At 34.4% G+C, this 26,889-nt stretch overlaps 1 protein-coding gene across 1 annotated transcript in view; it reads left to right on the top strand.

The window, feature by feature from the left end:
* LOC114335131 (gustatory receptor for sugar taste 43a-like) overlaps positions 1–26,392 on the top strand; it is a 92,099-nt gene extending 65,707 nt beyond the window's left edge. Inside the window, exons 5-9 of the mRNA XM_050655942.1 lie at positions 5,591–5,688; positions 15,385–15,552; positions 16,337–16,405; positions 22,120–22,209; positions 26,206–26,392. Coding sequence (XP_050511899.1) covers positions 5,591–5,688; positions 15,385–15,552; positions 16,337–16,405; positions 22,120–22,209; positions 26,206–26,265 — 485 coding nt within the window. The 3' untranslated portion in view covers positions 26,266–26,392. The remainder of the gene's footprint in view (positions 1–5,590; positions 5,689–15,384; positions 15,553–16,336; positions 16,406–22,119; positions 22,210–26,205) is intronic.
* The last annotated feature ends 497 nt before the right edge of the window (positions 26,393–26,889 follow it).

The raw sequence follows: 26,889 nt of genomic DNA, 5'->3' as shown, positions 1-26,889 counted from the left end.
CGGGCAATAAAACAATAGTATTAATAATAATTTGACAAATACCTACTAACGAAAAATTTGTTCGTGTCGGTTTTACAAATTCCAATTCCTCTAACATGGTTACAAATTTAATGTGCGTGCTAAAAGTGTTTCATTAAATATACTGGGAATATAATGGGAATTTTTAAAATTATTTAGTGTTACTGCTTTTAAATTTGAAAGGACAGAGGCGAAAGTAACAGTCAAGTGAAAAGAGGCCCTGCACTGAGAGACAATCAAGTCCATATGCTAATCGACGATAAAGAACTGAAGAATGGAAAGGATATTCTTTCAAAAAGTCAACCGGTCAAAAATCCCTCTTTTGAAGAAACCCAAAAAGCTTCGAATAAGCTGAAAAATCACAAAGCGCAGGGTACGTAAGAGATACCAGCAAAACTCTAAAATATGGGGGAGACCCACTACGTCGCCACATCCACCAGTGGATTATCGTATGGGGAGAAATCTGGTACCATGCAGATGTACCTCTACCATACAGTGGCTCTTAACACAGGGGAGTTCGTTAAGGGAGTCCGAAAAAAAATCTATCCTGACAAAACTCGGAATGGCCAAATTAAGATAATGGTATGTTAAGTACATGCAAAAGAGTGTATATTTCAAAAATCTGACGATTTGAGCGGGGCGTATAGAAATGGGTGAGTCAAAATGTTTCACAAAAGAAAAGCGAATATTTTGCGAAATGAACGTCAGATCGAAAAACTAAAATGTACGTCTTCAATATTTTTCAAAAATCTATCGAATGATATCAAACACGACCCCTTCACGAAGAGGGGTGGGGGTAAATTTAAAATTTTAAACGCGAACCCCGGGATATTTCGCGAAATGAACACCAGATCGAATTTTTTTTTGAAAAATCTTCCGAATAGTACCAAACACGACCCCCCACGGAGATGAGGTGAAGGTTACTTTAAAATTTTAAATAGGAGCTCCAAATTTTTATTACAGATTTGGATTCTTTAAGTGAAAATAAGCAACTTTTATTCGAGACCTTTTTTCAAATTATGGACAGATAGCGCTATAATTGGAAAAACCATTGGTGAAAATGGAAGATAAATTAAAAAATGGAAAGTCCCGACTAAAATGGACAACTTTACTTAACTTTTTTTGGTTTTAGGGCCTAATAATCACAACTCAATAGGTTCCTATAACGCTCGATAGCATACTTTCCTCCCTTACTATTCATATCGCATATAATATGGTTAGAAGAAAGGATACTAGCAAGATTAAAGGAAAACACCACAATTCCCATCCACAAAAAGAGGACAAAACAAAATGTGCGAATTATAGAGAAATTTCACTCCTAAACACGGCATATAAAATCCTCTCAAACATCATTCTTAGTAGACTAACCTCATGCTGAAATTATGCATATTTTATATATTTTTAAGGTCTAAACTCCTTATGCTGAAAATTCCGTAGGAGAATATGAAGCCGGTTTTAGGGCAAACAGATCAACAATAGATCAACTATTCACGCTGAGACAGCTTCTAGGAAAGGGATGGGAGTATAACAGACCCATACATAATCTATTCATAGACTTTCGACAGGCATATGGTACCGTAGAAAAAGCCAAGTATGGAATGCCATCGCAGAGTTCTCAATACCAAAGGAATAAGAAAGGAGTCCCCGGTCAATATATAAAGATTATAAGAGACATAAATGAGGGAGTAACAAAAATAGTGTTAGGACAGGTGTGGGAGAGACTAATAAATTTCATGTGAAAGTAGCATTGAACCAAGGCTCGGTGCCTATTTCTTATTTATTCCCATTAGTTTTGTATCACATAATAGCCAAACTATAGGGTAACGTTTCCTGGAAACATGAGAGTAAAATTTTACCGTTGTTCTGAAGCTATTTTCTTGTGGCATTTTTGCAATTAACTAGTTTTGATGGGAAGTAAGCCACAATTTTACTAAAAAAAAATGATTTTATTAACGTTTCGACGCTCAAATCGGGTGTCGTTGTCAAAATACAAAAAATATTAATGATATTGTCGGGATAGCATCACGAGTTTTTTTCCTGGTGTTCCCTCGTGATTTACTATGGAATCTCTAGCGTGAGAATTTTACTGTCACCATTGCATGTGGTTGTCTTTTTAAAGACAGATCACATGTTATGATTTTTTTGTGGCGGATATTCTTGAGCCGGGGTTGATTTCATGTAATCGAATGAACTATCTTTCAGTAAAGTCGTCCCAAGAACGCAACTTATAAATATTGGCAATGTCATTTTAAGGCCTTCTACTTTAATATGTCTTTATATATGTCTGAATTGCCGATATAAATGAGTCCGATCAAATAAATTATTAGAAGAATTTTTTACTAAGCAACAACATTTTTAATTAATAGTATTTTGTATTTTGACAACGACACCCGATTTGGGCGTCTAAACGTTCATAAAATCATTTGTTTAATAAAATTGTGACTTATTTCCTATCAAAACTAGTTAATTTTAAAATTATACCATAAAAAATGATAATGATAGTTGATTAAGACCGTCAAAAATTTAATTTGTTTCAGATACCACCACCATCTCTTCACATATCACATATGTTTCGACAGCCTGTGTTTGATCTCCTCAGAATAGAACAGCCTTTGGTGTGCTCTTTTATTAATTTTCTTACACGGCAGTTGGATTAGTTTTGATTCAGAGCATTCCACAGGCAGTTCTGACGACATCAAGAAGTCGGAACATTATGTAAACAGATGGTGTTCTCCGAAATAAATTAAACTCTCTATATCTTCCTTCATTTTTACTCATGAATTGAGTATTAGGAATCAAAATTCGTTTGATTTTTACCTAGATAAATTGATGTGTTGGTGGAATGCAGATTTTAGATTCCCCATGTCTATTCATTTATCGCCCTTTTTCCTTGCAAATTATAGAAGAATGAAGTACAAGTGAAAGTCACAATTTTATTTAAAAGTGGAAGTTTCTTGGGTTTCCCCTAGAATGATAATGATTTCCAGCTTGTTTTATAAGTTTATAACTTCCCAAAAGAATCATCACCTATCTCACATAGTGAAAAGAATATTTTGCTCAGATCTGTAATTTATTATTTTAGTTATTTTACTTAATCTTTCAGAGATAACGTGTCATGATGGTCCATAAAATGTAACGTCGGACTCACAGTCCGCAAAACCACAAAAGGTCCTAAAAACAAATATTTTCGGAAAAATGGTCTGATAACTTGTCATATATTTAAAATAAACAAAAAAACATTTGCACAAAAATTTAATATCATTTGTATTGTTGTATTTCCATTTGATATGAAAATTAAATTTTGATAATTATAAACAGAATTCAATTTAATATAAAATATTTTCAATTTTCTCAACCACGGGCATATAAATTTAGAACAACCTGTATACAACAAATTGTTATATGTAATTTTAAGAAGTGATTAGAAGAAGCTTACGAAACTCGGGACAATGCGCCGAGAATAAACAAAGTGAATGGCGCGTACCATTATCGTTGTTCGCGGAAGGTTCGATCATTAGCCTATGCTAAATAAGACTCAGTTGAAATAGATAATAGGTCATTATCGTTGTTCGCGGAAGGTTCGATCATTAGCCTATGCTAAATAAGACTCAGTTGAAGTAGATAATAGGTCATTAAATTTTGTAAATAGTAGAAAGTAATTTTAGAATGGGAATTAACTATTTTTTTTTGAAATCCATTAAGCATATTTAGAAAGATTAAAAATTGGTTTTGAGATACTGCGAATGAGAGTTGGTGGTGGAAGGTTGATTTGTGAATCTGGAAGGGATATTTAGAAAGTAGGGGAATGAATGAAAAATAGAGAGCAGAATGTTTTGAGCTGTCGAGAAGTGAAGTCCAGTAGTAGACGGTAGTGTACGAAGAGTGAGAAAGCCGGTGTAGTTCCGTGAGTGTGGAGATCTATCGTGGAACGAGAGGTAGGCCAGGTTGAGAGTAAAGAACCTCCTTGAGCCAAGAGTGTCCCGGTAGCTGATTGCAGTTTCGAAAAAGGTAGAACACAGCATCACGACAGAAGCAGGAACGAGAGCTATACGAGCTAATCTTCAAAGGAGAACATTACTGAAAGCCAGGACGAGGTTTTGATCGCAGCCAAGGATAGCAGGAAACGGGTCTTGTGTGAAGACATTTTCAGTTCACCAGAAAAAGGTGAGTCTCATTTGTTTGGACATGAATGTATGGGTTTTTCGTATTAAATACCACATTATAAATTGAAGAACATAATCAATAATATCAGAAAAGCTTCATCAAACTTAAATAGAATTGTTGCTAATAAATCCTAATAGTTAAATGTTAATAAAAACTTTCAATTGGAAACCAAAAGAAATAAGATTCCCATTTGTAAATGTTATGTTTAAGAATAATAAGATCTAGCACATATTAAGCAGTGATTGCCTGTTAAATAAAATAAACAATATTTTGATTATAATTGTAACCCATATGTGTGTATTATTTTACTCTTTTCTTTCCTATCCCGATTAGGAACCATTGAGAAATACTTAGAAGCCACGAGAGTAAGTAATTAATTTTATAATTCGCCCTGAGATTGAAAACATATTGATATGTGATCTGGTAAATTAATTAGATTATTATTAATGCATTGATTAAATTAAATGACATATAAGAATATTATCTCATATCAATAATAAAGATCACATCAGTATATAAACTCTTGCTTCGAAAATAAAAGTTGACAGATATAAAAGATATTATTTTTTTCACATTATGGGTACTACAAACACAAAAACCCAAATTATACAAATACAAAACAACTATTTCTAAGAAACTAAACACAGACTTAATAAAAAACAAATGTTTGAGCTGCATAGTAAATACCTATACATGTAATGAAATATGACCATCTATGTGGAACATCCAAGACTTCTGAGATTGGCTCCTTCATTTTTTTTCCACGTCGGCGACGTGGTCCTGTATCTCTTTGAAATCTCCTTCCAAACTAGCATCGTCATGTACAAGGTTCAACTTCTGGCTCAGAATCAGAGAGAAATTCCGCATGAAGCTTTACAAGATATGCTTATTGTTTTTCAAAACTCATATTTTCAAAAAATCTGTGAAAATTTACGTTTATATCATTTAGATATACATAAAACATAATCAGTATATCACTCACAATTATAAATCACATAAATATTTTTATTTACACTTGAAATAAAATATTTTATAATTGGATCTTACCTGAAAATTTGTTACAACTTGTATAACGTGCGGACTCACACTCCGCAATTAAATATAACTTCAGAACGAAATACTCTAGACAACTTTCACATCGCCGCTGAATAAATTGTCCCCTTGCTTGAAGCTATCGAGCACCTTACGACCGAGACCGTAATGATTCGTCAGAAATCGACCAATAATTCAACAAGCGGACTCATAGTCAGCACGTTAACTCTGAAAGGGTAATTACATTATTGCCTTTATTTTACATTGTTTTATGGTCAGTGGCTTGCATTCTGTGCAAGTCGCCGGTAACTTATTTCTCATTAATATCTATTTTAAAATAAATTCTAAACCAAAAACAATTTTATTTCTGTTTTAGTACCTTTCGATGAATCCAAAATTAATTATCTTAATGGTTATGAATGTCTGTTTGAATCTAGTACAGCTTTAAACAATTATTTTGGAGCAAAATTATTAGTAAGAAATTATTATTTATACAGTATTTCAAGAAATTAACGCACCAATATAAATAATTCAAACTGAAAAAAGTATATTATTCAACGAGCAGTTAATGATGGTCATTATGAAGCGAGTATAAGGAACTCGCCGCTAGGCGGCCCATTTCATATGGAGTACGAACTTCATAATGATTATTTCATTCATAGGAGATTCTGACCAATAGAAAGCTACATAAATCTAAATTAAACTGATAACTTTTTTGATAATTGCCCGTCGTCAAGCATATTACGTCAGATGCCCTTCGTTGCTACGAAAAATACATTCAGTGACATTAATGACAAATGTTTTAAAAATTATAAAAGTGATGACTTTCAGCCGTCAAATACATATTTTAGTATGGTATAGTTAGACCCAAACCCAGACATCGAAAGTGAAAGTTATCCTCCAACACCCAATTGTTATATATGGTCCACATAATGTTCAGAAAAAAGTCACACCATTTTGAGCGTCGGGTTTGGGGGGGAGAGGGGGGAGAAATCTGCAAATTCGTAGTTTTTCAGGTTTTTCGTCAATATATCTAAAACTAAGCGGTTTAGCACGAACAACCTTCTATAAAAAATTTTTCTTCATTAAATTTGAAACAAAAAAGGCTGTATGCATAACCCTTCTAAAATGAATGGTTCCAAAGTTACGGAGGTAGTAGTGTATAATTGGTCCAAAAAAAGGCCTAACCCAGACACCCAAAGTAAAAGTTTTCCTTCAACACCATATTGTTCTATATGGTCCACATATTGTTCAGTAAAAAGTTACACCATTTTGAGCGTCCGGTTTGGGGGGGAGATGGGGGAGAAGTCGGTAAATTAGCAGTTTTTTTACGTTTTTTGTCAATATTTCTAAAACCATGCTTTAGCGTAAGAAATGTTCTATAGAGAAATGTTCGACATAAAATTTAAAACAAAAAAGGTTCTATACATAATTGTTATAAAATCAACGGTTCCAGAGTTACGGAGGGTGAAAAGTGGAGGTTTTCGATACTTTTTATTTTTACCGATTTCTTCCCCCTCTCCCCCCCAAACCCGACGCTCAAAATGGTGTGACTTTTTTCTGAACATTATGTGGACCATATAGCACAATTTGGTGTTGGAGGATAACTTTCACTTTGGATGTCTGGGTTTTTGGTATAGTTATATCAAAAATATTGCCCAAAAAATATAAAAAGGATCGAAAATCTTGACATTTCACCCTCCGTAACTCTGGAACCATTGATTTTATAACAATTATGTATAGAACATTTTTTGTTTTAAATTTCATGTAGGACATTTTTTATATAACATTGTTTACGCCAAAGCATAGTTTTAGAAATATTGACGAAAAACTTAAAAAAACTACTAATTTACCGGCTTCTCTCCCATCTCGCTCTTAAACCGGACGCTCAAAATGGTGTAACTTTTTACTGAACAATTTGTGGACCATATAGAACATTTTGGTGTTGGAGGAAAACTTTTACTTTGGATGTTTGGGTTAGGCCTTTTTTTGGACCAGTTATAATATACTACCTCCGTAACTTTGGAACCATTCATTTTAGAAAGATTATACATAAGACCTTTTTTATTTCAAATTTAATGTAGAACATTTTTGTATAAAAGGTCGTTCTTGTTAAACCGCATAGTTTTAGAAATATTGGCGAAAAACTTAAAAAACTACCAATTTACCGATTTCTCCCCCCTCTCCCCCCCAAACCCGACGCTCAAAATGGTGTGACTTTTTTCTGGACATTGTGTGGACCATATAGAACAATTTGGTGTTAAAGGATAACTTTCACTTTGGATGTCTGGGTTATGCCATCTTTTGGATCAACTATACTATACTATTTATAACAACTGTGTGTTTGATTGTATTAAGTTGTACTTTCATAAACAAATTACAATAAAATTTTGGTTTTGAACAGTTTTATTCATGAAATAATCTCAACAAATTGCACACGATCTCTAAAATTAATATAGAATTTTTGCCCTCGTGACACTTTGACATAATTTCACTCGCCTACGGCTCCTGTCAAAGTGTCACTCTGGAAAAATTCAATAATTTTAGAGCTCTTGTGCAATTACTACTGATAATTAAATGCAAGTTTTATACACGATTTTTTCTGTGATCAGTCACAACAAAAATATATTTAAATTTATTAATTTTGCAATGCCAACAAATTAAGTAGTTTGTCAGTTTGACAGTGTGTTTACATATTGAGAACTGTCAGAGCGTATGTATTTGACTCGCCATTGGTAACTGCGCGTGTGCCTCCTTTATCGTGAATGCCATGTCGCGATTATATTGTTTAAAAATCTGTATCGTAATGAAAATCTGTATTATAATGAAGTTTATTATGATACAGGTATAGTGACATCATAATTGATATATTATAAGTATGGTTCTTTTCATGAGGATTTTTCAGTGCGTCACAAATGATAGAAAAAAAGGTAAGCCCGTGATAATATACATTTATAAGATTTATTCTAACATAACATTTTAGTTAAATCTGACAGTTGTCAAATTTTATTTGCAATTGGGCATAAAAACAAATCAATTGTCTTTATTGCATTTATAAAATGGTATTTTCTTTGATTTGTATAGTCATATAAATTGTACAGATTATATTCGTAGATATATTATATAATTAGTAAATACATTTTTTCTAATATAGCGCCATCTACCGACAACTAGAATAATCACCGAACTAGAATAATTACCAAAGTAATCACCGACATGCCTTTTTGTCTGTCATATACAATTTAATGCGTTAGAAAGAAATCGAAAAACTGTGACGCACTGAAAAATTGCTCAAGAGAAAAAGCATAGTATGAGAATAGAAAAACATATTACTTAAAATAAATCGTATTGCAAGATAAAATAAAATGTAAATAATCAATCATTTTTTACAACATTGCTTCATTTTCTACAACTAGCTGAATCGACTAGTTTCATAAGCAGACACATAAATAAAAATTTTCCGGAGAATAAAAACACGTTTAGTTATTAATCGTTTAAGTTTAAAAACTTTAAAGCAAGCAAGCAAGCAATTTGATTTAACCCGACCTGTGGGAGATGTCCACCCTATCGAAAAAGTACATTCGGGTGTAACAATTCATTGGGGCGAGGTGTTTTGACCTGAGCGAAAAACAGGGATCACCCCACCTCGTTCCAATGCCCCAGGCCATCCCTTTCCCCCCATAGCACGCTGATGCGCGATGGGGGCACAACTATCGTAGCCAAATGCTCTTCACAATCGAATCCTGGGTAATAAGAAACCAATGTGGTGCCCTAATCGAATTCAAAACTTGACCAGCGTGCAGCGCTCTATGCCTTTATCTTCTAAATACCTATCCGCGGAACTAAACATTGCTTGCTTGGGCCCCAAGTCACTGTACCAAGCCCCACTGAGCTCAGCCCATTGGCTTGGTGCTCAAGTATTTTTTGTTTTTATATTTTTTATATTTTCTTGGTGGTTTGCGCTTTTTTTTTGGGGGCTTGCGCCTTTTTCTTCTATTTTTTTAAGGGCTGACTTTACCTGATCGTGGTGTTGTACCTACGCTTGGGTTACGTGTTTCTTCGGCACTTGGTGTTTCGAGCTACAAACTATCTACTATTTTTTTTTAATCTTTTTTTATTCTTACTTCTTTATCACTTTATTCTTTATGTCTCACTTTATTTCCTTTACTTTACTCCACTATTTGCTGTTTAGGACGTTTGTGCTTACATCGGTGGAAAGCGTCATACCCTAGCATCTCTCGCATTATGGGGCTTCGGTGCTGTTCCAGATCCGCGAATTTGACCCTTGCCTTGTCTGTCATCATTTCGGTGACTCTCACCTGTTGTAGCTCTCTGAACAGGAATCTTTCTGCTACGTATCTTGGGACTTTGGCTGCTTCTCTTAGGCTGCTGTTGTGAACCGCTTAAATCTTCTTTTTGCGAGTTTTGCATACTTGTCCCCATGCGAGAGATGCGTATGTTGATACCGGTAATATTATGCTGTGTATTAATCTTAACCTCGTTTTTAGTCCTAATTTACTTTTTCTGCCTGTGAGTCCTCTTAATGTTGCTCTCGCCATATTGGCCTTCTGGACTGTGTCTTCTACGTGATTTTGGAAGGTTAATCCTTTATGCATGATGACTCACTGGTATTTGGCTTCATTTTTCCACTCTATGGGGTTACTCTGCAACTGTTCTTCTGGCCGTTGTCTTCCTTTCTTGTATAGTACCGCTTGCGTCTTTTCGGATTTGATGGCTTTCTTATACTTTATACTCCATTCCTCGATGTCTTCTAACGCTGTTTGAATGTTGGTCACTGCTATATCTACGTTTCTATGTTTGGCCGCTATCGCAGTGTCATCAGCTTAAAGACTCATTAGGGTACCTGGTGTTCCAGGTACGTCTGCGGTGTATATTGTGTACAGCAGAGATGACAGGACTGTTCCCTGTAGCACTCCAGCCTCCGGGTTTCCGAGCTCGAACAGGACTTAGGTTCGTATCCGAACCCTGAAGCTCCTGTCGCCCAAGTACGAAATGATCAGCTTCGTCATCGCCCCACTGTACCCATAACCTCGCATCTTATATATGAGCCCCTTATGCCATACTCTGTTTAAAACTTTGCTTACGTCCAGGAATGCTGCTCCAGTGTACTGCTTGTCGTTGAATCCAGTTGCTATGTACTCATTTAGTCTGAGTACTTTTAGCTCGCTAGAGTGCTCTTCTCTGAATCCGAGTTGAGCATCTGGGATTATCTCTAGTCTGTTTGTTTCCGCTTGCAGTCTGCTGAGAATAATTCTTTTCACTGTCTTGCTGATCGCTGGGAGTAAGCTGATTGGCCTGTAGTTCTGCGGGAATGTGTGGTTCCTGCCAGGTTTTGGAATGATAATGAGCCTCTTTCCATCTGTTTGGGAATATTTTATATCTTAGTATCGCATTCACTATGTCTGTAAAATACACTATGGCTCTTATAGGCAAGTACTTTAGGGCTCTATTTGTTATTTCGTCTGGACCAGGCGCTTTTCTCGGTGAACTGTTTTTATATGTTAATTTATTTCTTCCGGTGATGTTGGGTGGATGATGTCTTCTTGATCCTTTGGTCTTTCTTATTGCTCTTCGACTTCTTCCATGAAGTCTACGTCCTCATCTGGATGGCAGTTTAACCTGCATTCTCTTTCGAGTGTGGACCTCATCACCTCTACTTTTTCTTCTATGGTGTATACCATGTTGTTTTCTAAGTGTAATGGGGGATGGGTTTTCTATCGCTTCTTATCATTTTCTGGAGCTTCCAAACATTTTTCATGTTTGAGTCTAGTTCTTCCATCTCTTGTACATAGTAGTCCCATTTTTCACTGCGGTAAAGTCGAAGAGCCGTTTTGACCTCTCTGTTTAATGTGTTTGCCCAGGTTTTATCTACTCGGTTTCTTGTTCTTCTGGCTATTTGCTTCGCTCTGTTTTTTCCCTTATCAAGTCTTGTACTCCTTGTGCTATGTCTTTGAACCTTCCAGTGTGGATCTCGACTTCTTCTTCTGTTGTGCTGTTTCTAATTGCTTCTTGTATGATGTTTTCTAGCTCTAGGACTTTTTATTCTATTTGTTGTGGGTTATTTATAACTGGCACTATATTTATTCTTTCAGTCACTAACCTTTTATAATTTGTCCACTTTATTCTCTTTTTTACTTTTTTCGGCGGGTTTGTTTCTTCCCATGTTCCTAGTTCTAGTAGGACGGGGTTGTGGTGTGTTGTTCCTTCGTTTAGGGTGATTAGTTCTGCTTTTAGCAACAACGATGTCTATATGGGTGGGAAGTCCATTTCCTGGAAAATGTGTTGGTTCTTCTGGGCCCATTGCCACTGTATTTTCGTTATTTTCTATGTAATTATTTAGTAGTCGTCCGTTTCTGTTCGTAGCTCGATCGTTCCAGTTTGGGGATCTCGCATTTAGGTCTCCTATTATTATCGATGTTTCAGCAATTCGGATGTTTAGGAACGCAATCTAGGTCATCGTCCATTAATGGGTCTTGAGGTCTTACATAGGCTGATGTTATTCTGACTGCGCCTTGCCTCATTTTTACTTCTATTGTAGTTGCTTCCATGTTTACCAGTGGTGGAGTCGTGAATCTTGTGTGTTTAATTCCCTTCTTAACTAGGATGGCCGTTCCTCCTGATCTTCTTGTGAGGTCGTTCGTATATACATCGTACCCAGGAAACTTTAAGTTGAAGTTGTTGGTAAGCTTAGTTTCCTGTATTGCTACGATATCCATCTCGTATCTGTTGGCGAGTTCGTCCATCATGTTTTGATTTGTTGATATGCCACCCGGATTCCAGGAGCCTATCCTCAAGTATCCCCTGTCTACCTGCATTAAGTTCTGTGTCTGCCTGGTGCCTAGGAGGACTTCTTGGACTACCTTAGTCACTATGTTGGTTACCATTCTGACTAGGTAGGATTGCCTTTTCTCTGTGGTGTTTGTGGGCAATCCTCTTAAAACCACTCTGGGTGTTATATCCTCGTCTAATGGGAAGGCTATCCATTGTAGCCTCTTGTCTTTGTATGTCTTTGCTTACTGTTCCACGAACCTCACCATTTTTCTGTAGTCGTCCGCGCTTTTCGCCTAGATGAGGGTTTCCCTACCACTCCTGGAAATCCTGTTGACCGTGTACACTTTTTGTTCTTGTGCTATAGTGAGGATAGCCACTGTCTCGCTGACGCTCTGTAATTTGATTAAAGGCAGTTTTCGGTATGGTTTTGCCTGTTGTTCTGGAAACACGGTGGTTTCTTCACTCTGTTTCGTTTCAACGTTCTCTGTCTCCGAACCACTGGAATGACGCAAGGCAAGCGTATCTCCATTTGTGTTAGTCGCTTGGTGGATTGGATCTACTGGTCCTCGTGGCAGGATGAGTTCCATCATTGGGGGTGAAGCAGCCCTCATAGCGTCCTCTGCTTTTCGTTCTCATGACGTCGCCTCATATTTTGAGATTGGATGTTGGAGTGATGGGAAGTCTTCTTTTTTCTTCTTTGTCTTTTCATTTGTCTTTGTTTTCTGGTGTTCTGCGGTCGGCGGTGATTTTACGTTTGTTGTCTTCTTTTCTGGCTTCGGCAGTTTCGATGGGGCCTTCATAAGTTGTTGGCTCTTTTTGTCCACTGGCTTCTGGGTGCTCGTTGCTTCCATCAGCTTGTTGAATCGATCGTCAATTTTGTCCACCACCTGCTTGTGGGACTTTACCACCGCATCTTGCTCGGCTATTTATTTATTCAGTTCCGCTATTTCGGCCATCTGTTGGGCTATCAATTCTTCGTTTGCCTTCAACTGTTCTTCGTAATCAGCCTCTCTGCTTATGGTCACTCCGTAGTGCCTTCCCATCAGCTCTTTTAGGGCTTCTATTTCTTCCTTCGCTTTCGCGAGTTCGTCGTCACTCTCGTTTTCGGTCCCAGCTGTCCTAGCCCTTTTGGTTGTACCTCTGGCTGCTTCATCTGCCTCGTCGTCCATGGCCTCTACTTTCGGTTTGCCTTTGTCTTCCCTCTTTTCCTCCGATTTCTTTCTCGACTTTTCGTTCTTCTTTCCTCGCCTAGGGATTTTTAATTCCCCGTCACTCGCTCTTTAATCCTTATCTTCTGGCCGCTGCTCATCCACAGTTGAATAACCGTCGGTTTCCTCGTTATTCAGCTCCTGAAACAGGTAACGATTCACTTTTCGTGAATCTTCATAAGTTGGGGGAGTGGCTATAGAAAGGGGAGATGATCGAGACCTAGCTCCATCAGTCATCTGGGGGCGAACAGTCCTATTTTTGACGAGCCTTTTTTGCAGCCGTCTGGCCCGATGCCAGCACGGTTTCAGGGTCGGCTTCCTTGGAGCTATCGCGGCTGTTCACTAACCCAGACAGAACTGGATTAGGGTTCCTCTTGCTGATTCTCGTTCTACTGACCCAAGGGGCCGGGGCTGCCCGATGTAGGTTTCTAAAAAACTACACCTTACAGTGTCGATACCCTTACGGAGGCACAGTAGAAATCCCGTAACGGGCTCAGGTCGAGCCAGTTTTGCTTATTCCACTAACCAATCTCTAGTTGTAGCGTCTCAGAGAATACAATAAAAATCAGATTCCCTAAATTCACCACATCCAAAAGATTGGTCTTTGCCTCTTCTTCTTGCCTAGGGAGTTAGAAGTGCTCGACTCGCTACCACGCTTACATTCGTGGCCGGAATGAAAATTCCAGCTTATCGAGACTCCCTTCTCCATTCGGCTGCTCTCGGCTGCTACTCCGCTGCGCTGACACGTCTTCTTCCTCCGGTGGCTGGCACCGGACTTTTAATGGTGAAAATAATAAGCAATTAATTTTTATATACCCACATTTTTATAGCTATATGCAGTTTACGCAAAATGTACGAAACCTACATTATAATATAATAATGACAAAGAGTAGAAAACGATGATAAAGAGTAGAAAAACACAGTTTTGTATCAACTGAGTTGATTCAATTCCATCCAAAACACAGTTTATACAGATGTCTTCAATTAAAAAAAATAACGTTTTTCTTCAAACGTCAAATTATGATGACATTACTTATCTAACTTGATCCTGTCAAAGTTTGATGTCTCCGCCGGCAGCAGTTTTTTCCCATTTCTTTACGGCGGAGGGAAAAATGTTGTCATGGCAACAATATGAAACATGTCACAAAGCAACAATACAAATGTCATTAACAACAATTAAACATCATTTTTATTTATAGTAATATTAAAAGTACAATTAGTTAATGTATATTATAATACATCGACAGGCGCCGGTAACCCCAATTAACAAAACAATCTGAAATATTTTTATAATTTAGTAGAGTATACTACATGCTTTGCAATATAATTTTTTTTACCTTTAATCCTAAATACAACTTATCTGGCGCTTCAAACAAAAATTTATCAAACTCGTCTTTAGTGAAAACTTTAGACTTCGTTGCAGTATATCCTTCGCTTGTCTTTTTCAGAAAGGCACGTAACTTTAAAAATTTGCTTATATCCACATTTTTTCTAATAACTAACTCGGATTTTATCATAGAGTATCGTGACCACATTGTAGAAGATTTCCATTTATTTTCATTTTCCATTAAATTAAAATATGCCAGTAAAACGTCTTCGGTAACTTGCCGTACTCCTCTTGTATCGCACCACTCTTGGAAGTGCTTGTACGCTAACCGATACTTTATTCCGGACTTGGAGGGCACCAAACGTGCTAGTGCATCATTAGTCGCGGACTCAATTTCGTTTAGGTTTTCCATTTTCGCACTAAATTTGCGCTTGCGGTTGCAACAACAATAAGCTGTCGTTAATAATTGCAAACAACTGTCAAACAACTGTAACCAGGGTGACGCAAATCCCACCGACGACTTAATTATTTTAATTTCTAACATCTAGACGACTTTGATAGTTGTCACAGTTAATTTCGAGTAAAAATAGCGTATGAATTGTACTATTTATGGTTGAAAATTGCTACGTTTGAAGAAAAAATAGTATACTTTATTCGACAAAGAAGCGACTTTTCTTGACTTGACCTCTATTACGCGCCTCACTTCGTTCGGCGCGTAATATCGGGCGCGTCAAGAAAAGTCATGCTTCTCCGCCTCATAAAGTAATATACTATTACCGACTGGTGTGTTAATTTATTGGAACAGTTTATTGTAGAACACCACAATAACTTAATTTTTTTCAGATATTGTTATTTGGAGTATGCTTTTATTTGTTAAGACATCCTTATGATTTATATATTGCGATATTAAACCGAGACTATCTTTTAATGATGTTGCAAGTGTTATGGATAATTGGACACGTATGGCGATTGCTTCTTTTAATTGAACCGTGTAACTCTGTAGAGCAGGAGGTACGTATTTTCTTGAATACACTAAGAAAATATAAACTAAATATAAAGTTATGAAAGTATGTAATACTTTTTACTTTGTTTAGCTTCCTTAAGAACCTATTGCCTCTTCCATAATCAAGTGGAGTAAGTACTCTTAATATCTAGATGGTTTGTGTTTTTCTTAGCCTCTCTGTACTTATTCGACCGTTTGGTGGTTTATCTTTAGCTTTTTTAGACGTGGTCTCTTATTGTATTTAAGTCTCTACTTTACCACTTCTTATTTTTATCTAGTTGCCAGTTGCTTATGTCCTGTATATAACATTTTTGCTTAAAGTTAGGAAGTCTCTCCTATAAAACTTATCCTTTCATCATGATTTTAGTGCTGGTAAATATATCTAAAATACCCTTGTAGATCCACATACAAGATTCCCTTTTTGCTCTTATTATTCTTTTGGTATATACTGCAAGAATATTTATGTATATTTCCCAGTTCCCCAACTCTTTGGCTGTATTCGACAGCCCTTTACTTCTTTTCTTATTTTTTTTAGTTTCCTGCTTCATTAAAGCATTTGTCTCTTATTCGTCTTAGTTTTTATTGGGCAGTTGTCCTAATACGGTGTGAAAATTGCTTCACATCTAATCTATATGTAAAAAAATTTATGATGACAATATACACAGAAATGCAGAAAAAATTATACCATCAATAGTGTTTAAAAACTTTCTTGTTTAAATAAGCGTACAAATATGTCATACAAGAAATGAAAACTGAACAATATTAAATGCATTGTAACAGATTTTCTTGTAGGTTCAAAAGATGTCACTGAGGGTATGCAAGCTGTTAAGTCATAACACTGAGATACAATCTAATGAAAAGGTAATTTCAAATTGTACAAAACATACAAAGTTTGTTTATTCGTTTTTTGAAAGCGTATTTTATAAAGGAAGTGAAAAAAATTGTATATTAATGTATGTACAAGTATTTTATTTCCTTAGCTAAGCGTTTTGGATAAAATTGTCATCATCGGAGCTAATGGTCATTGTATATAAAAAGAAGTAAGACTACTTAGAGTTGTATGCGTGAGCATCATGTTGAACATTATAATTACAATTATTGTACTACAATATGTAAAATCCTTAAGTTGTTGTTACTTGTGCAACTCTGGAACAGGGAAAAAATTTCAAAAATATAAAAAAAGGCCATTTAATCGTTACAAACACATTAAAATTTTGTTCATGGCGTAGGTTTTTTCACCCAGTTATTACGGTTGAGGAGGAATAATAGTTGTTGACTCTATTCCTCTAGGAGTTTTACTCTCATCTCATTTAATTCAATACCAAACGTGAAACTAGATAATAGATAAACACAATAAATGTTATAATAATAAAATAGATATTTACGGTTCTTACGAATTTGTATAAAGAGTGCAACTCTTATTAAAGCGAAGAAAGTATAAAGAGAGAATTCAGTTCAGTTCAGTTCATTTCAGTTCAGTTCAATTCATTTATTCAATTAGTAGTATTGCTGACATCGTTTTTAATGTATCTCTCATGAGTCAATTGTATGTGTGCACACAGTAGCGATGAGCAGGTAGCAACAAACGCGGTGCAAGATTGCGAAAGTTCTGCGAACTTTCAAAAGTGAGGCAACAGTGCGTCGGTAATTCGACACTGACAGTGACGTTTATACTATCAAAAACAGTAATGTGGGAGGGAGTGGATAGGACCCGAGCAATCCTGCCTGTACTTACTAAATGGGACCACTTGGTGAGGCAAACAATATGGCGACGAGCAGGTCCGGATTCAAATTAATTCAAGATGTATTTACGATTTTATTTGGGAATACGCATCGAGTTAGATTAATAACAGTTATTTGAAATAAAATTAGTTTAATTTTTAGTTCTTTTCAAGTACACTTTTAATAATAATAATAATAATAATAACATAATAGTAAAATTTATTAAACTAAAATAAAGAATATGTGAAATATAAGTTTTGATCAATCCAAACTCCTTAGCATTTGACATATTCAGAGAAGGGTATCAGATGTTCATTTAGTTAAATATTGTCAGGTATACAATACGGCTTTAGTCAGGTAAATTCATTATCTCGAGAATGGGCAAATTTGAAGAAAAATCCTGACAGGTCGATTTTTATTTTTAAATTAGGACTTTTTGGCATATATATACTAGTGACGTCATCCATCGTGGATGACGGAATCGATGATTTTTTTTAAATGGGAGTAGGGGTTGTGTGACAGCTCATTTGAAAGGTTATTTAATTCTCTATTCAATAATATAAACAATAACCTAATTATTTATACAGGGGGCTAAAAGAATTATTTGAATTAAATTAATTGAGACAAAAAGAAGAATGTATGTACTTTATTTAATGCAAAATACATTTACTGCTGTCAGAAAACAGAAAAAAATGTTAATTTCGAAAATAAAAATTGCTTTTCTCTTAAATTAAATGCTCAAACTGCTAAGAGGCAGACAAATTAAGCGAAAAACATTATTTATGTATTAAATAAACATTTTTTCCTGTTTTCGGACAACAGTAAAATGTATTTTGAATTAAATAAATTACATAGGTAGATTCTTCTTTTTGTCTCAATTAATTTAATTCAAAAACATTGTGTTTGCTACCTTGTATGAATAATTAATTACGTTATTGTTAGCAATAGAGAATTAAATACCCTTTCAAATGAGCTGTCATCACGTCCAGATGGATGACGTCACTAGTATTATATATAAGCCAAAAAGTCCTAATTTAAAAATAAAAATCGACCTCTCTGAGGATTTCTCTTCAAATTTGCCCATTCTCGAGATAATGAATTTATGCAAACTCAAACATCCTCACTGTATAATATTATAAATATAAAAAAATATAAATAAACAGTAACATACAGTCGGAAAAATTAAAGAATACCCATGAACGATTACATCAATCACTTATTTTGTATTTGCTGTCTTTTTCTATAAATAACAAACGTTTGTTATAGAAAAAAATAGCAAATACAAAATAAGTGATTGATATGATCGTTCATGGATATAGGGCTTTTCATTCACAGTCATTTGTTACGAGCTTCTGTCATGTGTCACATAATATTAATGTATCTACGTCATATGTTATTGGTATTTACAATGATACAAACCAAAGACGTATGACGTAGATATATTAATATTATGTGACACATGACAGAAGCTCGAAACAAATGACAATCGATGAAAAGCCCTATTCTTTTATTTTTCTGACTGTATGCGCACTTATACAAATACATTAATTTTAATACAGCATGTGACATAAATATGTCTTAGACATTAATTACAATAAATTGAAGAAATGTTGTAGTTGGTAATATTTTAGATATTTATTATTTACTGCGGTTGTCCATTAATAGGTTCTTCATATAATTGTGTTATTTTGTTTCCAATCCATTGTTTAATTTCATATTTATGTCTATGTTTTTTATAATTTTTAATTTGTTTTAAATTCTCCTGTAGACAATTAGATATTTATATTCTGGACCCTATGTAACCAACATATCTCTGGAGTATGGATTTATTACATTTAGGTAAAATTGCAATAGTCCTTGTGTACCTGGTTTGATGGACATTATTGCTAAAGTCTTATTGGGACCGTACAAGTTCGGCAAAGCGACACCTATTTCTACGCTCTGCAACTTTATTCGCACTTTTAATTATATTGGCCAATTATATTAGTCCTGATTACTGGATAATTGTCAAGACCATAGTCCAAAAAAATAATAAGAAGAAAAAATTAGATTCAGGTTATGTTATTAAAACGTAAACAATTGTATGTAGTAAATAAAATTAGTTATTAAAATGCAGTACTGCAAGCAAAATACAATTAATTAAATTTACCTTTATATAATAATTGCATATCATATCAATATTATGGAGCAACATATAATTTTTCCTCTTCAATGACAGTAGATATGAAATGTACGTCAATTTGACAATTTCAATTGACAATATGAATTATTTAAAAAAGTTGCAATATTTCTCCGCTATTCGCGCACGATAGTTTCTCAATTCCCTTCCAAGTACTTGCACACCGCGAATATTATATAGAGTATAAGAGCTTTGTTACAGACCAATTGACGTACAGTTTAAAATTGACTTTCGTTATATAACAGCTCGCTGGAATATCTTAAATTTATCTCAAAAATAATTCTATTTAGCCACTTCTCAATAAGGTTTATAGAATGCAAGTAATTATTTCGTATTCCACACCATCCTAAAAGGCTAAAGGTAAGTTTAGATGGTATAAGTGCTTAATAAAGAATTCATAAATGAGTTATTCCTACAAAATATTATAAAAATTTGAACCTTGATAGGAGATCACTTAATTTAATTAATTAGTATTTTATAATTAACTGAGTACATAATATACAAAATTATAAAAATTATATCAAGAACCTAGTTGAAATCTGCCCGTACACACCTATTACCTATACAAACTTATTTGCCAATGAAAGCAAGTGACATATGTCTGGATCCCACGTATGAAAAAAAGTTGATTAACAGCAAGCTGAAAATTTGTTAATAGCTTAAGGGTGTCTAGTCGGACAAACTTTGATATATAGGAACACTGGAAGTTTTAATTTTGGAACAGGTTAAAAATTTGGAACGGTCAGACCACGAAAACTTCACATCTATTTTGTCCGACAGAACTTCCAATTGATTTGTTACCCTTTCATTAAACTCTCATGCAAAAATCAGGCTGCTATTTATCACCAAACGGGAATTATAATGAGTTTAACTCGTAGAAGATGTCATATGACAGGAATTATGACAGGTGATAAATAGCAGTCTGATTTTTGCACGGGAGTTTAATGAAAGGGTAACAAATCAATTGGAAGTCCTGTCGGACAAAATACATGTGACGTTTTCGTGGTCTGACCATTTGAAATTTTTAACCTGTTCCACAATTAAAATTTCCCCTGTTCCAGTGTTCCCATATATCAAAGTTTGTCCGACTAGACACCCTTAAGCTATTAACAAATTTTCAGGTTGTTATTAATCAACTTTTTTTCATACGCGGGATTATTGAAATTATTGTAGGTTGTGTAATATTCAGGTTCAAAGTGTACCTATTTCAGAATATTACTTATATTATTTTAATTAACTATTTATATAATTAATTCTTCTTCTTCTTCTTCTTCTTCTTATAATAGGCCTTTTGGCCTGTTCCTTACCGATTTTGCGCTTGTATTCGTAGCTGTGATGTTGACTGTCAGCTATCTCGCCACCTTTTAAAGGGCCTTCCTATTGGTCGCTTGCCTGTTGGCTTCGAATCCCTGGCTATACGGGCTTTTCTCTCGCTGTCCATTCTCGTTACATGCTGATTCCACTCTCGCCGTCTCTGTCTTCCCCACCGTACTATATCTTGTATGTTACAGAGATCTCTTATTCTGTCGTTCGGTATATAATTTATTAATATTTATAATCATTGTTACCTGAGATTCACCAATTGTAGGGATTGCATTTTCTCGCAAACGAATAGGATGAGCTAAGGAATTCCTATCTACATCCCTCTCTGCAAAATGTCTTGTACATAATTTGCTACCTTTTCTTAGTTCCCAGTTCTCTTTATTTACGAACTGTATCCAGGCCTCTCTCCTTTTAACATCTTTAGGAAAACTACAACCATATAAACCAAGTTTAAAAAATTACCTGTTCTTTTTACATGCATTATCACTAAAATGGAAGTAATACCGCCCTGTACACTGTTTACGCTTACGTACTAACCCATGTAAAGTGATTTTGGTGGAGGTTTTTTCTTATTTCGACCGTTATAATCACACAATGGGAACGCACACGACGGCATATTATTGTCACTATAAAATCACCGAAACACACAACAAAAATAAGTTCAAAATAATTTATAAAATAAATTCTTTAAATGCACAAATTTACCAAAAAACACGACCTGTCAATAGTGTCAATGAGAAAGGTAACATGGCGGAACCGATCCCATATACCTCAGCACATGTCACATCCCCTCCCTCCCACATAACTGATCAAAAACAATAATTTTTATACACATAGGCGCGAAATGTTGCCAAGTCAGTAATGTTAGATTCCTTGTTATAAAAAAATCGATTTTTAGTAGTTCCAATGTGACACAAAATCTAGGCACGGGATAAAAAAGTTTATTTGAAGAAAGTGTATTTTTTTGTCTTTCTTAATGGCGGTACAGGCTCCTTTTTTAATATTTTATTTAGTTATAAAGTAATTTCCACATACTAACATATTTCTGAAATTGGGATCTGTACCGTCATTCTTTATTATATCACGAATATGTGTGCCAAATATCTCGAAAAAAATATTCAAAATTAGGGCCGCAATCTTGGAACGCGTTTGTTGCTACCTGTTGATCGCTACTGTTTGCTCTTAAGGTATATAATAAATTAAAAAGTACAATTCGTCTTTCTTTTATGCAAAGTTCTCATGAAAATTTAGTTGGGTTATTTGAGCTAATGGGCTAATGTAGGGTTTGTTTAAAACTGTAATACAAGATTTTCTAATATGTAAACTAACTGATTTTTGTTGTTATTTTTAGCTTCAATTATTACTTTCAATGTTGGATCGTTGTCCTATCAAATTTACCTCATGTAATATCGTTGCAATGGACAGGCATTTACTAATTTCGGTAAGATTTATGTAATTTATAGTAACAAAATACAAAGACTGACAACAATTTGCTTTATTTCAAAGTCATTTTTATTACCAATTCTGGTATACTCTTCTGCTTCAAAGATTTCTTGAAACCAGATATAGGTATTAATCTATTACTAGTACTTGGTAATGGTGGAGGAATAGCACCTGTCTTTGGGAGACTTGCTTTTAGTTGCTTTATTTTTTAGCTTTGTTACGGTTTAACTATTTTCTTCATGGTAAATATTTGCGGTTATACTGTTTACCGTTATTTATAGTAACTTTTGTTTGTTGATTATTTTTTCTTTAGGCTTGACATTTTTATCTTTGTCTTTTAAACAGCAAACGGTGCCTTATAATTATAAATAAGATTCTCAATACATTAAATTAATAAAGTTTACATTTTAAGGGATGTTAAACAAGAGAAAATTTATAGACTTTGTGTGAAAAATAAAAATGAATTTATTTAAACAATTATAGCAGATGTGGCAGTTGAAATACGAATTTAACTAGCATCTAGAATTTCTTACATACATATCTCATAGAGCGATCCCAATAAATAGGCAGAAAATATCCGCTATTACAGTACTGTTTATGGTTTGAGTTCGCTGTACAATATAATAGAGGAAAGTAACCAAATATGGAATAGTGCCCTAATATGGAATTCCTTGATTTCTCCGAAAATATAAGTTGGAAGAGCACTACAAGATCATCCTCTATTTCAGTCGCTCTCTTTATTATCGTATTCACACCTCTGTGTCAAATGCGCGAACGATACGTGTCTGACAGGCGCGTTTTGTTTTATCGTCTCGCAGAATATTTCAAAGGTAAATATATTCAACCAGTATTATTGGTTATTATGCATGAATACAGACTTGTTATGCTATTGCGTATATCAACAGTACCTTTATTTTGATATTTTATGACCTTCTGTAATTAAAATATTAGGACTTGAAAAAATGTTGATACTAGTTTGAGCTAATGCACAAATCCAAATATGGACAGTCGTTGGTGCCTAATTATGGAATAGTGGACTAAGTGTAAGTGGGCTCATTATGATTGTGCTGGTCTAGAGTTTCATACATGGATCTGTGATGTCTGCAGGTGAATTAAGCTACTAAATTTATTTGATCTCAGATGTTTATGTCTATTGTTGTTATTGATACGTTGGTTTAGGCCTATATTCCATATATGATTACCTATTCCATATTTGGTTACTCATTTGGGATTTTGTTTTTTTGTTGGATTTTTTTTTTGTTAATTAAGAGATTTAATAGAAGACTTTTAATTACTACATAAAGATGTATGACTGATGTGTCAGAACATTAAATTGTTTTCATTTCTATAATGGTGTTATTTTATATCCCCAAAACAAAATGGTATTCCATAATTGGCGACTTTTCTCTATGTAAAAATTATTATGCTATATAATAGCTCATGTTTTGCACATTTACTCACTAGATTGCCCTTGTAATCTGAATTTTATCAGAATATATTATTTTTCATCCCATTTTACAAAGTTTCTTACAATGAGACAACACTTAGGTAGGGGAGACTGGGTGAGACACTTTTTTTTCATTTAACCATAAGTCCACTACTGTGACATGTATAAACAAAATTTCTTCAGGATTGTATTCTCACATGTGTTCATTACACAAGAAAAGGTCAAGTTTGAAAATAGTTCGGTTTGTTTAGTTTGTATTCGACACATAAGGTCAAGTTGTCATTTGTCTCAGTGTTACCCATGCATGGGTAACAGTGAGACAGTATAATATTTATAGGAAAGAAAACATAAAAAAACATTTAAATTACAAAATATTTATTTATGTGAAAAATAAAACAAATAAAAAACAAATTCAAGTTACAAACTACTTATTTATTAAAAAAATAGGGATCGGAAATAACGTACATTTATTAAATTTAAATTTGTCTCTAATGAAAAAAAAAATTGCCGTTTAGTATGACGTTAACAAACTGGCCTTGGCAATATCATCTTAATGCCTTTTACTACAAATTTTAGAAAAAAAAAATACAAAATGTAATTTTTTATAACATCTGCGTAACAGTGAGACATGTCTCAATGTACCCCGTCTCACCGTTACCCATTCGCCATAAAATTTAAAAAATATTATTTTTGTTATTATAAAACTTAGTTTGCATTGCTAAACTGTGGCATCATGTTTACTAATCTACACACAATGTCATAGTAATACTAGAAAAATCTTAATAATTAACATGCTTTTATAAAAAATTCTCAAAATCCCTGTATTATTTTACTTAGTGCCCACCAAACACACTTTATCACGATAAATCCTAAACTGAAACTGCACTGCCGCCGAACATATTAGTAATCAGTAACCAGTAAATACAGCAGGCATGCATAAATAATAATATCTCCACGTGGCGAAAAGGATGGAAAATATTTCAAGTGTCTCACTGTTACCCATATCTCACTGTTACCCAGTCTCCCCTACTCGTAAACATAGTATCTATCATCATCATGAATCAGCTAATCGCGTCTAATGCTGGATATAGACTTCCGATAGTTCTTTCCGGTGTTATCTCTATTGGCCGCTTGTAACCAGTTTCACACTACTTTTTTAACTCTTGCCGGTTCATCTAGTTGGTGTCTTCCTCGACTTCCCTAATAGTTTCTGGGCCTCTGTTCTCTGATCTGTCTTGTCCACCGTATATTTTATGTTCTAGCTGTCTCCTTAGCTAGTTCCACTTAACCCTCCGTTAGTCGCTATCGGTGTCACACACCGACGACAGAATTATTCATTCGGGATTTACAAAATAACTGTTTTTTTCTATCGCCACTTTCTGTACCTCTTCCTATCAACTAATTTCGTGTTAGTGTACATTCTTACCTACTTGGGTACAGTTGTGCGAGTTTTATAGCTATTTTCGGTTCAAGACTCCGTGGCGATTAAAGGTGTGAATATTACTTTATTGGCATAACTTGCAGTTCAGGTAAAGATATAGCATGTTATTATTGCATTTTATCGGTAAGTTGTGGTCTTATTATCTCTTATTTATAGATGTCCTTTGAAGCCGAACAAAAACGTTGGAATGGAATTATGGGAAATGGTTCCTAGCGACGATGAAAATTATTTTGACGATGAGGGAAGTGAAAATGAAAGCGGTTTTTCATTTTATATCTGTTGTTTTTCAATAAAACATTTTCAAAAATATTTTTCAGTCATTCCTATACACAATATAAAATATTTGTACGAATTTTATAGCAATAACTATTTTTTTTTAATTGTCGGTCTCTGACACCGTAGCGACTCTTGATGCTCCGTTTATCCTAGCGACTAACGGAGGGTTAAGCATCATGATTATTTCTATAATGTCTTAAACTCCTAACCTTTGCCTAATTTGTTGGTTTGTTATGTGGTCTCGAAGGCTTACGTCCAGTATTGCACGTTCCATAGCTCGTTGTGTAACTCTGAGTTTATTTGAGGATTTTTGCGTCTGTCCGTATTAAAGTCTCTGCTTCATATACGTGTACGGGTAAAACACATTGGTTAAAACCTTTCGCTTGGGAAACATGGGAATTGCACTTTTTAGAATATGGCTTAGTTTGCCAAATGCTGCCCATGGCAGGCCTATTCGCTTCTTTATTTCATGTGTTTGATAATCTCTGCTTATTTTGATGTCATGTTTCATATTTCTAAGTGTCTATTTCGTGTATCGTATTATTGATCATAATAACGAGATGTGTTATTGAATTTTAGTCTTCTCAAAGTTTATATTATGCTGATCTCTCAGACAGAGTTTTAAGTGAATGTATCTTGAAAGTTCTCTCAGAATTATACAACGCCATCTGTAAACCACGGATGATTTTAATCGTTCTCCATCTATATTGATAGGTGTCCATAGCTTGATATTAAGTGTCTTTAAGTATTGACTCTAGAGCTGCCGTAAACACTTTTGCTGAAATATTTCAGCAAATATCTTAATATTTATATTAGTAATTTTTTTCTAGATAGCAGGAGCTGTTACAACGTACTTAGTGATCCTTTTACAATTTGGCGAAGAAGAATAAAGCAAGCAGATCTAGATTATAATTTTATGGGACAGATTTTGAATTTTTACTACAAACACATCTAATGTTTGCCTTTTATGGTTAAATGTAAAAAAATTATAAAATAATCTATAAAAATACGACTATTTTAAAACCAGTGTTTTATTTAGAAAACTGCACAAAACTTTGCCTCAGAAATAAAGTTAAATAATTACGTAATAGATGGCGCAATAATCAGTGCATTATATAAAAGTTCAAAATTCGTTGCATTGGAATAACAAAGTTCTATCTGCCTCAGGTGCCATTTTTAGTTATGACTGTTTAAAGTTTCTATGTTATGTAGTTAATTTATTATTATCGCCACTTGTATGTGTTAGCAATGTAAATTTTAAAAAAATTAATATATTTTTATTAACCGTAAAAGGTTACTTCAATAGTGAATACAACGGAGTTTTAATTTGAGAAATGATTTAAACGTATTTAATAAAGGTTTATCTTCCATATATACACTTGTTTAACAATTGTTATATAATAAAACCACTTCAAGTTATTTGATAAAGTCTTATTGTTAACTTATAAACACTTTTAGTTCTTGCAGATAGGACTTTGTGTACTTAGTTGAATGTTTTTTATTTCAGTTAGAAC

This window comes from Diabrotica virgifera, chromosome 7 (assembly GCF_917563875.1).
Source record: "Diabrotica virgifera virgifera chromosome 7, PGI_DIABVI_V3a".
Lineage (NCBI taxonomy): Eukaryota > Metazoa > Arthropoda > Insecta > Coleoptera > Chrysomelidae > Diabrotica > Diabrotica virgifera.
Note: the sequence above shows the minus strand (reverse complement) of the source record. Positions and strands in the feature narration are given on the sequence as shown.